Source organism: Mytilus californianus, unplaced genomic scaffold (assembly GCF_021869535.1).
Source record: "Mytilus californianus isolate M0D057914Y unplaced genomic scaffold, xbMytCali1.0.p SCAF_2, whole genome shotgun sequence".
Lineage (NCBI taxonomy): Eukaryota > Metazoa > Mollusca > Bivalvia > Mytilida > Mytilidae > Mytilus > Mytilus californianus.
The window spans coordinates 104,569,570-104,584,854 of record NW_026262668.1 but is presented as its reverse complement, the minus strand read 5'-3'; the positions used below and the strand labels follow the sequence as shown (position 1 = coordinate 104,584,854).

At 33.9% G+C, this 15,285-nt stretch overlaps 1 protein-coding gene across 1 annotated transcript in view; it reads left to right on the top strand.

Moving 5' to 3' along the window:
• LOC127730649 (uncharacterized) overlaps positions 1-15,285 on the top strand; it is a 62,259-nt gene that overhangs the window by 1,563 nt on the left and 45,411 nt on the right. Inside the window, exon 2 of the mRNA XM_052239148.1 lies at positions 5,393-5,480. Coding sequence (XP_052095108.1) covers positions 5,393-5,480 — 88 coding nt within the window. The remainder of the gene's footprint in view (positions 1-5,392; positions 5,481-15,285) is intronic.

The window sequence follows — 15,285 nt, the reverse complement described above, 5'->3', positions numbered from 1 at the left end:
CTTGGACTCCAATTGTTCTAGTCGTGACTAAAAATGAAACGTCAAGAATAGGCGAAGGATACCAAAGGGACATTCAAACTCATAAGTAAAAAATAAACGGACAACGCCATGGCTAAAAAATAAAAAGATAAACAGACAAACAACAGTACACAAAACACAACATAGAAAACCAAAAACTGAGTAACACGAATCCCACCAAAAGCTTGGGAGGGTTTCAGGTGCTCCGGAAGTGTAAGCAGATCCTACTCCACAGTTGTAACCCATCGTGTTCCTCATGTCAGTACAAACCCAGTGATAAATCTAATTCGGTAGGTCACATTCGGGGAAAAGGGGACGGGATCGTAGTTACGACAAATGGAACATATCCGTTGTTATCTGTGAAATTGATATTCCATAACAGTCAACCGACTCGTGATGGCGTCCGTAAAATTTACGAAATGACGATTTCAAATTCACCACTTGGAACTCTTGTTTTAATAGCTTCCTTGTGAGCAGCAACCCTCTATCAAGGAAATCATGATAGGAAATACAAGCCCTGGAATATCGTATCAACTTGGAGATGTATCTCCGTATGCAGGTGCTGCTTGAATGTTGCAACATAGAAATGGAAAGTTCACAATTGGGAATCTGAAATCATCTCTTTTGTCGTAAAGTTCTGTTTCCAACCGACCATCATTGTCAATTTCTAGATGTAAATATAAAAATAAGAAGAAGTGGTATGATTGCTAATGAGACAACCCTCCATAAGTAAGTCAAGATATGAGGAAGTCTTTACTGTATCTGTTGTATCCTTTATCTCAAGTTCGATGGGATAGATGCGTTCAACATATTCACCAAATTTTTAAATATTTAGTGAGAGAACATCATCTATATAGCGGAAAGTGAAGTTAAAGGATACTGCTAACTTCTTTTCTTTCTTCCTAAGAAGTTCCTGTATGAAGTCGGCCTCATATGAATAAAGGAACAAGTCTGCAAGAAGCGGGGCACAATTGGTTCCCATGGGAAGGCCGATTGTTTGTTGAAAAACACGTCCTCCAAAACTCAAAAAATATGTTGTCAATCAAGAAATTAAGTACGTATCTTGATAATGTCAGTTTTATAGAATTTTTTACAAAGTATGATTTATTCCTCCACAAGACAAGAAACTTATATCTTTGTAGGCCATTCTTTTTTATGAAACAAAGCAGGACAAACTCTTTCAATTTGTCTTTTAGTTTGGAATGGGGAATACTTGTGTAAAGTGTAGAAAAGTTAAGTATCCACATCTGATTCACGCCACCTCTAAATTAGGTAGTTTCACAATAACTTTGAAGCCCGCTGATAAAATTGATGTTAATAATTTAGAAAGAGGTTTCGTAGAGCACTTAGAAGACCCAGCAATATAACGTTGTTTGTCAGGACACTTATGTAGTTTAGGTATCCAATACAGTGAAGGACGATCCAGTGCTTCGTCTTTGATTGAAATTCCAAAGGAACATAGAACAGACTTATGAGTATCCAGGATTTCCTCCTTAGTAAGTGTCGTGGGGGTATATGTTGAGTTCCCAAGTGAATGTTAATACCTCATTCATTAATCAAGCAGTTAATGTAATGTGATTTACACACAAACACGATGTTGTTTGGGGCTTCTCCTGCGGGGACAACAACATATTTGTCATGAAGGTAGATTTAAAATATTAAAGATTTATGTGACATACGTATTCATAGACCAATTCAGTTTTTATGCCCCCGTCGTAGCTGAGGCGGCATTAAGTTTTACCCTTGTCCGTCCGTACGAACGTACGTCCGTCCGTACGTCCGAAAGTTGGTTTCCGTTCTCTAACTTTAGTTTTCCTCAACCAAATGTTATGAAACTTATACACAATGCTTATTACCACAAAACACAGACCAAGTTTGAATTTTGGTGGCGTCACTTAAACTGTTGTAGAGTTAATTTCCTTTACAAATGGAAAAATTGCTGAATTTTTTGTTTCCGTTCTCTAACTTTAGTTTGCCTCAACCAAATGTTATGAAACTTATACACAATGCTTATTACCACAAAATACAGATCAAGTTTGATTTTTGGTGGTGTCACTTTTACTGTTCTAGAGTTATGCCCCTTTACAAATGGAAAAATTGCTGAACTTTTCGTTTCCGTTCTCTTACTTTAGTTTGCCTCAACCAAATGTTATGAAACTTATACACAATGCTTATTACTACAACATACAGACCAAGTTTGAATTTTGGTGGTGTCACTTTAACCGTTCTACAGTTATGCCCCTTTACAAAAGGAAAAATTGCTGAATTTTTCGTTTCCGTTCTCTAACTTAAGTTTGCCTCAACCAAATGTTATGAAACTTATACACAATGCTTATTACCACAAAATACAGATCAAGTTTGATTTTTGGTGGTGTCACTTTTACTGTTCTAGAGTTATGCCCCTTTACAAAAGGAAAAATTGCTGAATTTTTCGTTTCCGTTCTCTAACTTAAGTTTGCCTCAACCAAATGTTATGAAACTTATACACAATGCTTATTACCACAAAATACAGATCAAGTTTGATTTTTGGTGGTGTCACTTTTACTGTTCTAGAGTTATGCCCCTTTACAAATGAAAAAATTGCTGAACTTTTTGTTTCCGTTCTCTAACTTTAGTTTGCCTCAACCAAATGTTATGAAACTTATACACAATGCTTATTACCACAAAGTACAGACCAAGTTTGAATTTTGGTGGTGTCACTTTAACCGTTCTAGAGTTATGCCTCTTTACAAAAGGAAAAATTGCTGAATTTCTGTTTCCGTTCTCTAACTTAAGTTTGCCTCAATCAAATGTTATGAAACTTAATACACAATGCTTATTACCACAAAATACAGATCAATTTTGATTTTTGGTGGTGTCACTTTTATTGTTCTAGAGTTATGCCCCTTTACAAAATGAAAAATTGCTGAATTTTTCGTTTCCGTTCTCAAACTTAAGTTTGCCTCAACCAAATGTTATGAAACTTTTACACAATACTTATTACTACAAAACTCAGATCAATAACAAATTTGGGTAGTGTCACTTTTACCGTTCTTCAGTTATGTCCCTTTATAACTTTATATGATATGCAAGCGGGGGCATCATCTGTGTCCCATGGACACATTCCCCATTTATTTTAATTCTGATTTGTATCAATGACCTCACAGCCTTGATCAATTTGGAAAGAGTATCTACGGCTTCTTTCTCGCGTTTACTCTATTGCCTGTCATGATCCTCGACTGAATCCATCAGTATTTTGAAGTTGTGTTTTCAATTAATGGATTTTGGCTCACGATATGTCGGGCCTTTGGATAACACATTTCGCAGAGAAGTGCTATTGACAATGTTTAGGTCACTAGTAATAACGTGGTTAGCCGGATTATATACGAATGGGGAACTAGCACAGGTGCAATCAGGAGGTTTAGACTTGAAGTCGTGAATATTGAGATCCTGCAACACATATTTGTAATTGAATATTTTAGTTGCAATTGGTTTGGTATATGTATTAGAAATGATAGATACAGACTGATTTTTGAAATAGGGAGGTATTTTCGATTGAACTGATTTATGATAAAGGATATTGCCCAAGTTGATGGCATCGAGACCTTTGTTGGCGAAGGAAAGTTTTATAAAGAATCTTTTATCCTTATGTGCAGTTTCTTGTTCTTTGTTCCATTGAAATATTGTATTTATCCGTAAATAGTTTTTTAGCACGTAGGTTTGAATTTACCGCGCTTTCTCTCGTGCATTTTGCAAACCCCACTTTTTCAAGCCTCGTTTGAGTGGACCATGCATTCAAACAGTACATTGCTCATGGCTGCACGCTAAAAAAATTTGATAGCATTTAGTAGCATTACTAAGAGTGTTATGTTTGCGTGATAATTGCTGCTATTTTAGCCATATTATAGACTTTTGTTACACATATATATTACTAGCATTTGAACTTTTTTGTTACATGTACTTGCTTGTTATATGATGGGGATATTTATGTTATTGGGGGGTTTATTTGCTTGGGGTACCAAGCTCAAATAAATATTGCCATACGTAGTTTTGTTTACTATACCAAGTAAGGTAAAAAGGCGTTTTTTTCTTAAAGTGTAACTCTTTATTTTTCAGAACTTCTATTACAACAGAGTTAGCACTGCTATTTCTACTCTTCCATGTTTTAGGCTTACCATACCATCGAATATTGAAGTCAGATTCCTTCCCTAAATTTTCATAAAAATAAGTGTATATCCAGGGTTTAATTCGAACTGGGGTTGTGTAAAATGTAAACATTCTTGCATGTTCTTCGTATAAATTTGAGTCAATTTCTTCAAATAGATATAAGAAGATGTGGTATGAGTGCCAATGAGACAACTCTCCATCCAAGTCACAATTTGTAAAAGTAAACCATTATAGGTCAAAGTACGGCCTTCAACACGGAGCCTTGGCTCACACCGAACAGAAAGCTATAAAGGGCCCTAAAAATTACTAGTGTAAAACCATTCAAACAGGAAAACCAACGGTCTAATCTATATTTAAAACGAGAAACGAGAAACACTTATGAACCACATCAACAAACGACAACCACTGAGCATCAGGTTCCTGACTTAGGACATGTGCAAACAAAGGCAGCGGGTTTAAACGTTTTAATAGGCGCCAACCTTCACCCTACCTGAAACATTAGTGTAACATCACAAAATGATAGAAAGACACACTATAAAATATCAATTGAAATGGGTTAATTCAAAATAAGCCGAGTTTTGCCTTACCTGACCTCTTGGTTTGCTTTGTAAGAAGAGATGAGAGAGGATAATCATTGAAAACTTTGTCAATTGATCGGTCAATTTTCAATTTGCCAAAATCAATGTTAGTAGTAACTCGAATAATTCTGCACCCTCGATAGGCTATATAGGCTCTAGTTTATATACAAAAAAGTGACTGTTTGAAACTTGAGATTTGCATGAATGTAATACATACTATGACAGTTTTTGTTCGAAATATAGTTTTATCTAAACAAAAGAAGTTATTAAGTCTGTATCCATTGGTCTGTATTCATCAATTTTTCTGTTAGACAAAGGGCCAATTTGGTATAATTTGAGGACAGAACAAGTGGTGATATATATATTTTTTCTTTTTTCTATGTTTTCATGTATTTCAGCGATGATTCTTTTGTACTGGATTTTATACTGAATAAAATCAGTTAGTTAGTTAGTTAAGTTTCATGTTGGTGTTGACAGTTTTCTCTTTTGATTAGATAGCTACAACATCTAGACTATGAACAATTTATACCAGACTTACAGAACGAGTCAACTATTAGGTTTGTTTATTTTTTGTTTCAACAGAATTGCGCTTTTTATCTTGATTAATTAATTTATTTTTATGATATAAATTTATTAAGGATGTTTTGTAGAAAATTCTAACGACCATAAATGGACAGCCTCGCAGTCAAAACAGCAGACACTCTGTAACTCAAAATGAAATTGGCCTTTTTTGTGCTGGTACGTGAGTAATTTAGCGTTAATAAAGTAAACATTGAGTCCATACAACGGGTGTATGACATTTGCGCCGATTTTATAATCAATCTTTCATTTGCGCCGAATTGGTTGTTACATTTGCGCCGATTCAATAATATCAAGTTCCATTTTTCTCCTTTTTATACGACCGCAAAAATTGAAAATTTTTTGGTCGTATATTGGTATGACGTTGGCGTCGTCGTCGTCGTCGTCGTCGTCGTTGTCGTCGTCGTCGTCGTCGTCGTCGTCGTCCGGCGTCGTCCGGCGTCGTCCGAAGACACATTGGTTTTCGCACTCTAACTTTAGTTTAAGTGAATGGATCTCCATGAAATTTTACCATAAGGTTCAATACCACGAAAGGAAGGTGGGGATTGATTTTGGGGGTTATGGTACCAACAGTTAAGGAATTAGGGGCCAAAAAGGGGCCAAATATAAGCATTTTTGTAACTTCCAGACAATAACTTGTGTGTAAGTGTATGGATCTCTCTGACATTGTACCACAAGGTTCCATATCACAAAGGGAAGGCTGTAATTGATTTTGGGGGTAATTGCCTCAAAATTTTAGGAATTAGGGGCCAAAAAAGGGGCAAAAAACAAGCATTTTTCTAGTTTCATGACAATAACTTGTGTGTAAGTGTTTGGATATTTCTGAAATTGTACTACAAGGTTCCATATCACAAAGGGAAAGCTGGAATTGAGTTTGGGGGTAATTGTCCGAAACGTTTAGGAATTGGGGGCCAAAAAGGGGCCAAAAATAAGCATTTTTCTAGTTTCCAGACAATAACTTGTGTTCAAGTGTATGGATCTCTCTGAAATTGTACTGCAAGGTACCATACCACAAAGGGAAGGCTGGGATTGAGTTTGGGGGTGATGAATCATAAGGGGGTTCAAAAAATTTGGGGGGGGGATTTTTTTTTTTCTTTTTTTTTCTTTTTTTCCTTTTCTTTTTCTTTTAAAATTTTCCATTTTAAGTTGGTTATTTCTGATTAATATTTAAAAGCAAATAATAATGATATGGTAGGAGATACACACCAAACAGGATGTGTAAATTATTATATAATAAGTATTGTGCAATAGCAAGAAATTTTCAATTGCACAGTATTGCACAATTGCAAGAAATCTTCAATTGCACAGTATTGCGCAATAGCAAGAAATCTTCAATTGCACAGTATTGCGCAATAGCAAGAAATATCCAATAGCACAATATTGCGCAATAGCAAGAAATTGTCAATTGTACAGTATTGCACAATAGCAAGAAATATTCAATTGCACAGTATTGTGCAAAAGAAGATACTTCGTATAAATTGCTTATTTCTTGATCAATTTCAATGGGGTTTTATTCTTGAATTCTTGGGGTTCTTTAATATGCTGAATCTAACCGTGTATTAAGTTTTTGGATTTTGGGCCCCGTTTTTAAATTGGTCCACATTGAGGTCCAAAGGGTCCAAAATTAAACTTTGTTTGATTTCATCAAAAATTGAATTATTGGGGTTCTTTGATATGCCGAATCTAACCGTGTATTTAGATTCTTAATTTTTGGTTCCGTTTTCAAATTGGTCTACATTAAGGTCAAAAGGGTCCAAAATTAAACTTAGTTTGATTTTAACAAAAATTGAATTTTTAGGGTACTTTGATATGCTGAATCTAAACATGTATTTAGATTTTTAATTATGGGCCCAGTTTTGAAGTTGGTCCAAATCGGGGTCCAAAATTAAACTTTGTTTGATTTCAACAAAAATTGAATATATGGGGTTCTTTGATATGCTAAATCTAACCATGTATTTAGATTTTTGATTTTTGGGCCCCGTTATCAACTTTGTCCACATTGAGGTCAAAAGGGTCCAAAATTAAACTTTGTTTGATTTCATCAAAAATTGAATTCTTGGGGTTCTTTGATATGCTGAATCTAACCATGTATTTAGATTTTTTATTTGTGGACCCGCTATCAAATTGGTTCATATTGAGGTCAAAAGGGTCCAAAATTAAACTTTGTTTGATTTCATCAAAAATTGAATTATTGGGGTTCTTTGATATGCCAAATCTAACCGTGTATTTAGATTTTTAATTTTGGGTCCCGTTTTTTAAATTGGTGTACATTAAGGTCCAAAGGGTCCAAAATTAAACTTAGTTTGATTTTAACAAAAATTGAATTTTTGGGTTCTTTGATATGCTGAATCTAAACATGTGTTTAGATTTTTGATTATGGGACCAGTTTTCAAGTTGGTCCAAGTTGGGGTCCAAAATTAAACTTTGTTTGATTTCAACAAAAATTGAATATATGGGGTTCTTTGATATGCTGAATCTAAACATGTATTTAGATTTTAGATTTTTGGCCCAGTTTTCAAGTTGGTCCAAATTGGGGTCCAAAATTAAACTTTGTTTGATTTCAACAAAATTTGAATATATGGGGTTCTTTGATATGCTGAATCTTACCATGTATTTAGATTTTTTATTTTGTGGGCCTGCTATCAAATTGGTTCATATTGAGGTCAAAAGGGTCCAAAATTAAACTTTGTTTGATTTCATCAAAAATTGAATTATTGGGGTTCTTTGATATGCCAAATCTAACCGTGTTTTTAGATTTTTAATTTTGGGTCCCGTTTTTTAAATTGGTCTACATTAAGGTCCAAAGGGTCCAAAATTAAACTTAGTTTGATTTTAACAAAAATTGAATTCTTGGGGTACTTTGATATGCTGAATCTAAACATGTGTTTAGATTTTTGATTGTGGGACCAGTTTTCAAGTTTGTCCAAGTTGGTGTCCAAAATTAAACTTTGTTTGATTTCAACAAAAATTGAATATATGGGGTTCTTTAAATTTGATATGCTGAATCTAACCATGTATTTTGATTTTGGACATTGGACCATAATAGGTAAATTAAAAAAATTGAAGTTCTTAGACCACATTCTTTCTGTGTCAGAAACCTATGCTGTGTCAAATATTTAATCACAATCCAAATTCAGAGCTGTATCAAGCTTGAATGTTGTGTCCATACTTGCCCCAACTGTTCAGGGTTCGACCTCTGCGGTCGTATCAAGCTGCGCCCAGCGAAGCATTTTATTGCATTTTAGTGCTGTGCTTTTTTCATGGCGTAAAGAGATTCTATTGTCCTTTGATATTTTAAAAGCTGTAAATAGATTTTTATATCATTTGATATTTTATTGCTATACTCAGTTATTTTAGTGGAGTAAACAGAGTGTTTTTAACCTTAAAATTGACTTGTTTTGCTCGAAAACCTACTTCCACCTCCCCATTATGGGCAGGGGGCAACAGTTATATGCATGTTTTAATTGATAATTCATAACATATGTATAACTGGCTAGCGGAAGAGGTTTATAATGATAAATAAATATAGTTTTCACCTGTAATTTACCTGTAAAACAATGGGCTCAAATGAAAGAAATAATCGGCGCAAGTGAAGAAAAAATCGGCGCAAATGCAAAACGCCGCATACAACAAGTTGCATAAAGTCAATAATTCTTGGAGAAAATACTTTACATTTTTTTTTTGTTCAAATCAATATCATAACATTACAAATGTAAAAACACTATAGCATGGCAACTCTCCCTACTTCATCTGATATGTCGTTTACACTTATTGAAACAACCATAAACAATAACTGTTTGGTTCGAGTTTAAAACTGTGATATTTTGCTTGAAATGTAATGAATAATAATAAGAAATCATAGTGTAATAACAATATTCTTTTTTGGAATAGTCAAAACTATCAGAAAAACTCAAAACTAGTTTTAAAATTCGAGTACGTTCATATCTTCAACCTTATATATATATAAATAAGAAGATGCGGTATGATTTCCAATAAGACAACATTCAACAAGAGACAAAATGACACAGAAATTTACAACTACAGGTCACCGTACGGCCTTCAACAATGAGTAAAACGCATACCGCATAGTAAAAGGCCCCGAAATGACAAATGTAAAACGATTTATGTACAAAATAATGAACGAAAAACAAATATGATATACAGCAACAAACGACAACCACTGAATTACAGGCTCCTGACTTGGGACAGGCACATACAGAATGACTACCATTGAAAATAATCGTAGACCACGTTTCAACGAGACTGAACAGAAAGTTTCTTTACCGAACGCCACACAGTTCTTACATTGTATTAGCTCCTTTAAAAACACTATAATTAAAACACTATAATTAACTACGTTGTTTTTTATGGAAAGATTGTCTTTGTTGATCGTTATGATTTCTTAACTCTGTAAATTACTCTACAGCAATCTCATCTAATAGACAATTGTTTATTTAATAAAATGGTTTTAAAAACATAAATGTGACTTTATCAGTTTAGTCATTACACAGTTCTTTTTAGTATTAAATCTTACATGAATAAACTTATTGAACTTAAAAGAAATTATTATAGAGAATATTTTTGTTTGATAATATTTATGTTCATTTTTTGAGCCAGCCAATATGGTTCTGTGTTTTCACTCCGGTTTAAACGGGACAGAATTTTGAATCAAAATCACATACTTAAACCATAGAAGATATGTAAATGAATATAAGTCTTGAAGAAGGTGTAAATAACCATTTTAATCATCTTCCGCCAACTTTTCACATGTAGCTTACCCTCAGATGAAAAAAAAGTATCAATTATTTATTTTGGTTTGTTTTTCGAATACTAATAGCAATATGTCAGCTATATTTGGGGTATGAAATAGTTGTAAGGTGTTCATGTCTGTCTGATCTTGACCTCATTTTCATGGTTCATTGGTCAATGAATCATGATTGTATTTTTGTCTGTTTTTCAATTACCATAATCAACTGGTCAACGATATTTGGTGTATGTAATAATTGTAAGGTGTACAATGTCTTTCTGACAGGATTTATCTGACCTTGACCTTGTGGTCATGGATCTTTAAAAATGTTATGTTTATGTGATACTTGTAGTGAAACCTTTATCTTTAAGACTTTCAACATAAAATCAATGGTCAGTAAAGCAGGCGAGACATTTCCGCGTGTGCACTTGTAACTGTTTACAGTTTATACCTATCTATTAAAGTTCTCGCAAAATTATAGAAATATGTAAAAGATCGACATTGAAGGGCAATAAATCCTGACAAGGAGTCTGACAATTTTGGCATGTTGACTTAGTTGCAGATATTTTTTGCTTTTTAAAGTTTTTCTCTATCCACTTTAGTTTTCGACAAAAATACGAAAACGTTCGTAAAAATCATTACTTCACAAAGGGGAAATAATTACTATTAGAAGTCGATGACAATTTCTGCAATATTGGCTTATTTGTAGATCTTCTTGAATGTGGAACATTTTTGCTATTCATTGTTCCTCTCTATTATAGTTTCTGCAAAATACTCAAAAATGGGTAAAATCATTTTGAAAGCGTAATAACTTCACTAAAGGGTCAATTAACGATTTCATTATGTTGACTTATTTGTAGATCTTTTTTCCCAAACCTATTTTTCTATATATTTTTGCTCTCCATATATCATAGTTTCTGATAAAACATCATAACATGGGTAAAATGGTTATTTAGGGGCAATAACTCCTATAAGGAGTCGGTTGGTAATTTCGGCCATGTTGAGTTCTAATTGTGTCAATATCTTTTCTTATTACAATTTCTCTCTATGATATATTATGCTTTTTGTAAAAAATCGTAAAATAAGTAAAACATCTTTCAGGGACAATAACTTATATAAGGGGTCATTTGACGAATTTGGCCGTCTGACGTTTTTGAAGATCATATTTTTGCTGAACATTTTTGCTATTTACAGTTTCTCTTTATCTATTTTGGTTTCTGCAAAGATGGGTAAACATATCTTTTAAGGTTAATAACTCCTATCAGGGTCCAATTGATTTCGACATTGTTTGACATATTTGTTGATCTTATTTTGCTGGACATTTGTGGTTTAATATTTTCACTATATCTATTATAGTTTCTGCAAAAAACGCAAAAACTGCGTATAAACACGTCTTTCAAAGGCAATACCTCTTGTTTGGAGTCAAAACTTTTTGGCGATTTTTCATCCATATTCACTCATTTTTATGCCCCCGCCGTAGCGGAGGGGGCATTAAGTTTTACCCTTGTCCGTCCGTTCGTACGTCCGTACGTCCCAAAGTTAGTTTCCGTTCGCTAACTTTAGTTTGCCTCAACCAAATGTTATGAAACTTATACACAATGCTTATTACCACACAACAACACAGATCAAGTTTGAATTTTGGTGGTGTCACTTTAACCGTTCTAGAGTTATGCCCCTTTACAAATGGAAAAATTGCTGAATTTTTCGTTTCCGTTCACTAACTTAAGTTTGCCTCAACCAAATGTTATGAAACTTATTCACAATACTTATTACTACAAAACTCAGATTAATAACAAATTTGGGTAGCGTCACTTTTACCGTTCTTCAGTTATGTCCCTTAATAACTTTATATGATATGCAAGCGGGGGCATCATCTGTGTCCCATGGACACATTCCCCATTTTTTAAATCCTATATCAATAAAGATTCTCTCTATTAACTATAGTTTCCGCAATGAATGTTGAAAGTGTTACAGTTCATATAAAGGTCAAACCACAAATAAATATGTTAGATCTATATCGATTTAATTTGTATAATTCATTTCTTGATGACTTAATTAATCTAACTGAAAAAATAGAGGCTCTATAGGGCCTGTTTCGCTCGCCATGTCTATGTGCTTCTTCAACAATGGACAAAAACACCAAAAAATGATTAAAGGGGCATTAGCTGTCAAATTCATGTTCATCGATTTGACTCAAATTCTCATATTTGATTAATAACATACTAAAACGTATATCCAAATTACAAAAAGTCTATAATATACAAGTAACAATAAAATTGAGAATGGAAATGGGGAATGTATACATGGACTTGATCATATGTATCAACATTTCATGTGTATTTTTGTCTAGACGTCATCTAATTAACCATCGAGATGACCTCCGAAGACTGCCGACGGTCATATAACCCGATATAAACATAAATATAAATTCAAACAGATAGTGACCACGTGCAATTGGATTTTTCTTAGTCTGTTTGATTTCATATTGTAGGTTAAAAGTATGTTTATTATCGTTTTTACCTGTATAAGAATATTTTTTGTGTGGATCGAATCAGTCAACCAAATGGTTCATCCTTGTTTCACTTTCAATGTTGACATTCATTTCCTTTTAATAGCTGAATGCATGCGTAACCCATGTCCAGCTAAGGGGTTAAATTGAAGGTCACATGAATACGGATTCAATGAGGTCGAATTATTCACTTGCAAGTGAATAAGTCATCAGCGATGTTTCTTAGCTTATTTTGACAAAATTGAACCAAATTGGCTGCTAAAAGCGAATTATTATTTCACTATTTCACTTTCATTAATGGTTGAACCAAAACAAATATAATAAAACTTAAAAACGGAGTGGACTGACGATTTGGGCAATTTGACTTATTTGTAGATCTTGTCTTGCGGATCATTATTGCCACTTTGAGTTTCTATCTACCTATTTTAAATGTTTTCAAGATATTAGGCAAAAACGCAAATAATTGGTAAAATCGTCATTAAAGGGCAATAACTTCAAAAAGGAGTCGAATGACTATTTCGATCATTAGACTTATTTGTAGATCATCATCTTGTCTTGCTGATATTTTTTGCTATTCTAAAAAGTGTATCTATCTTTTATGGTTTTCAAGATAAAAGGCAAAACACAAAAAAATTGGAAAAAAATCGTCTTTAAGGGCAATAACTCCAATATGGAGTCAACTGACGATTTTAGTCATGCTGACTTATTTTCAGAACTGGTCTTGTTGGTCCTTTTTGCTACTTAAAATTTCTTCCTATCTATTATTGTCTTCAAGATAACAGGCAAAAATTAAAAAAAATGATAACATTTATCATTTAAGGGCAATAACTCCTAAGAAAAGTCGTCTGACAGTTTTTATGCAAATCTCAATATTTTGAACATTTCTGCTCCTTGTCAGATTTTATCTATTCATAGTGGTTTTCAAGATAATAGACAACGCTTGCATTTTACCCCTTTGTTACATTTCTGGCCATGTTGGATGGCGGGCGGGATCATCGGACATTTTTTTTTAAACTAGATACCCCAATGATGATTGTGACCAATTTGATTTAATTCGGTCTAGTAGTAGTAGTTTCAGAGAAGATTTCTGTAAAAATAAAGGGACGGTGACGATGACAACGACTACGACGGACGAAAGACATCAAGTGACGAGAAAAGCTTACTTGGAATTGGATTTCAACAAATTCATATAATCGTTTGTTTCCATACTTTGGCGACTTTAACATACGTGCATTATCCGTAAAATGCAATGGACATACTTCAGCACGGTTTTGAAAGGGCATACGATACAGTTACAGTGGAGGTAATGACGTCGATAACGTAAAATGTTATTTTTCGCGACGTCAAACTGTGACATATCGAGAAAAGATGCATTTTTCGACTGATTTAACTTGAAAACGAGTTCATGGACACCTCTTTTTATACAAATTTATTTGCGTTCGTATTATGTTATGGTGTTGTCTGCGTCTGCGTCTGAAGACATTTTGGTTCGCAGACAATAACCTGAGTATAAGTTCATGGATCTCTATGAAATTTTAGCACAAGGTTCAATACCACTAAAGGATGGTTGGAACTGGGGGCTATTGTCCTCGCGGTTTTGTAATTAGGGGCCAAAAAAGGTCAGTTTTACTGGCTCATGGAAAATAAATTGAATAAAAGAGATATTTCTCTGGTCAAAATTTTAGCACAAGGTTCCACACCACAATAGGAAGGTTGAGATAAATTTTGGAGGTTATTGTCATAGCTGTTTCGGAATTAAGGGCCAATAAAGTGCTTAACAAAAACAATGTTTTGTCAGGTTCACAGACAATAACTTGAGTATAAGTGTATGGATCTCTATTAAATTTTAGCACAAGGTTCCATACCACAATAGGAAGTTTCGGACTTATTTTGGGGGTAGCTGTTTAGTGATTAGGGGCCAAAAAGGGGCCAAAACAAGCATGTTTTATGTTTCAGGACAATAATTGGTGTATTAGGGTATAGGTTTCTATGAAATTTTACCACAAGGTTCCATACTTCAAAAGGAAAGTTTTGATTGATTTTTGGAGGGTCATGGCCCATATCGTTTAATAATCAGGGGTCGGAAAGGGGCCGAAAACAACTATTTTTCTGGTTTGCAGGCAATAACTTGAGTATAAGTGTATGGATCTCTATTCAATTTTAGCACAAGGTTCCATACCATAATAGGAAGGTTGGGGTTATTATAGTAGCTGTTTAGGAATAAGGGACCAAAAAGGGCCTAACAAAAACAATTATTTGTCTGGTTCACAGACAATAGCTTGAATATAACTGTATAGGTCTCTATTAAATTTAAGCACACGATTCCATACCACAATAGGAAGGTTGGGATTTATGTTGGGCGTTATTGTTGTAGCTGTTAAGTACTAGTAATTAAGGGCCAAAGAGGGGTCAAAAACAAGCATTTTTCATGTTGCAGGACACTAATTTGTGTATTAGAGTATGGATATTTATGAAATTTTACTTCAATGTTCCATACTTCGAAGGGAAAGTTGGGATTGATTTTTGAGGTCATAGTCCAAACCGTTTAATAATAAGGGGCTGAAAAGGGGCCAAAAAACTAGGATTTTCTGATTTCTGGACAATAACTTGAGAATAAGTCTATTTATTGCTATTTAATTGTGCCACAAGCTGTTATACCATAAAATAAAGTTTGGGATTGATTTAGGGGTTATGACCCTATTGGTTTA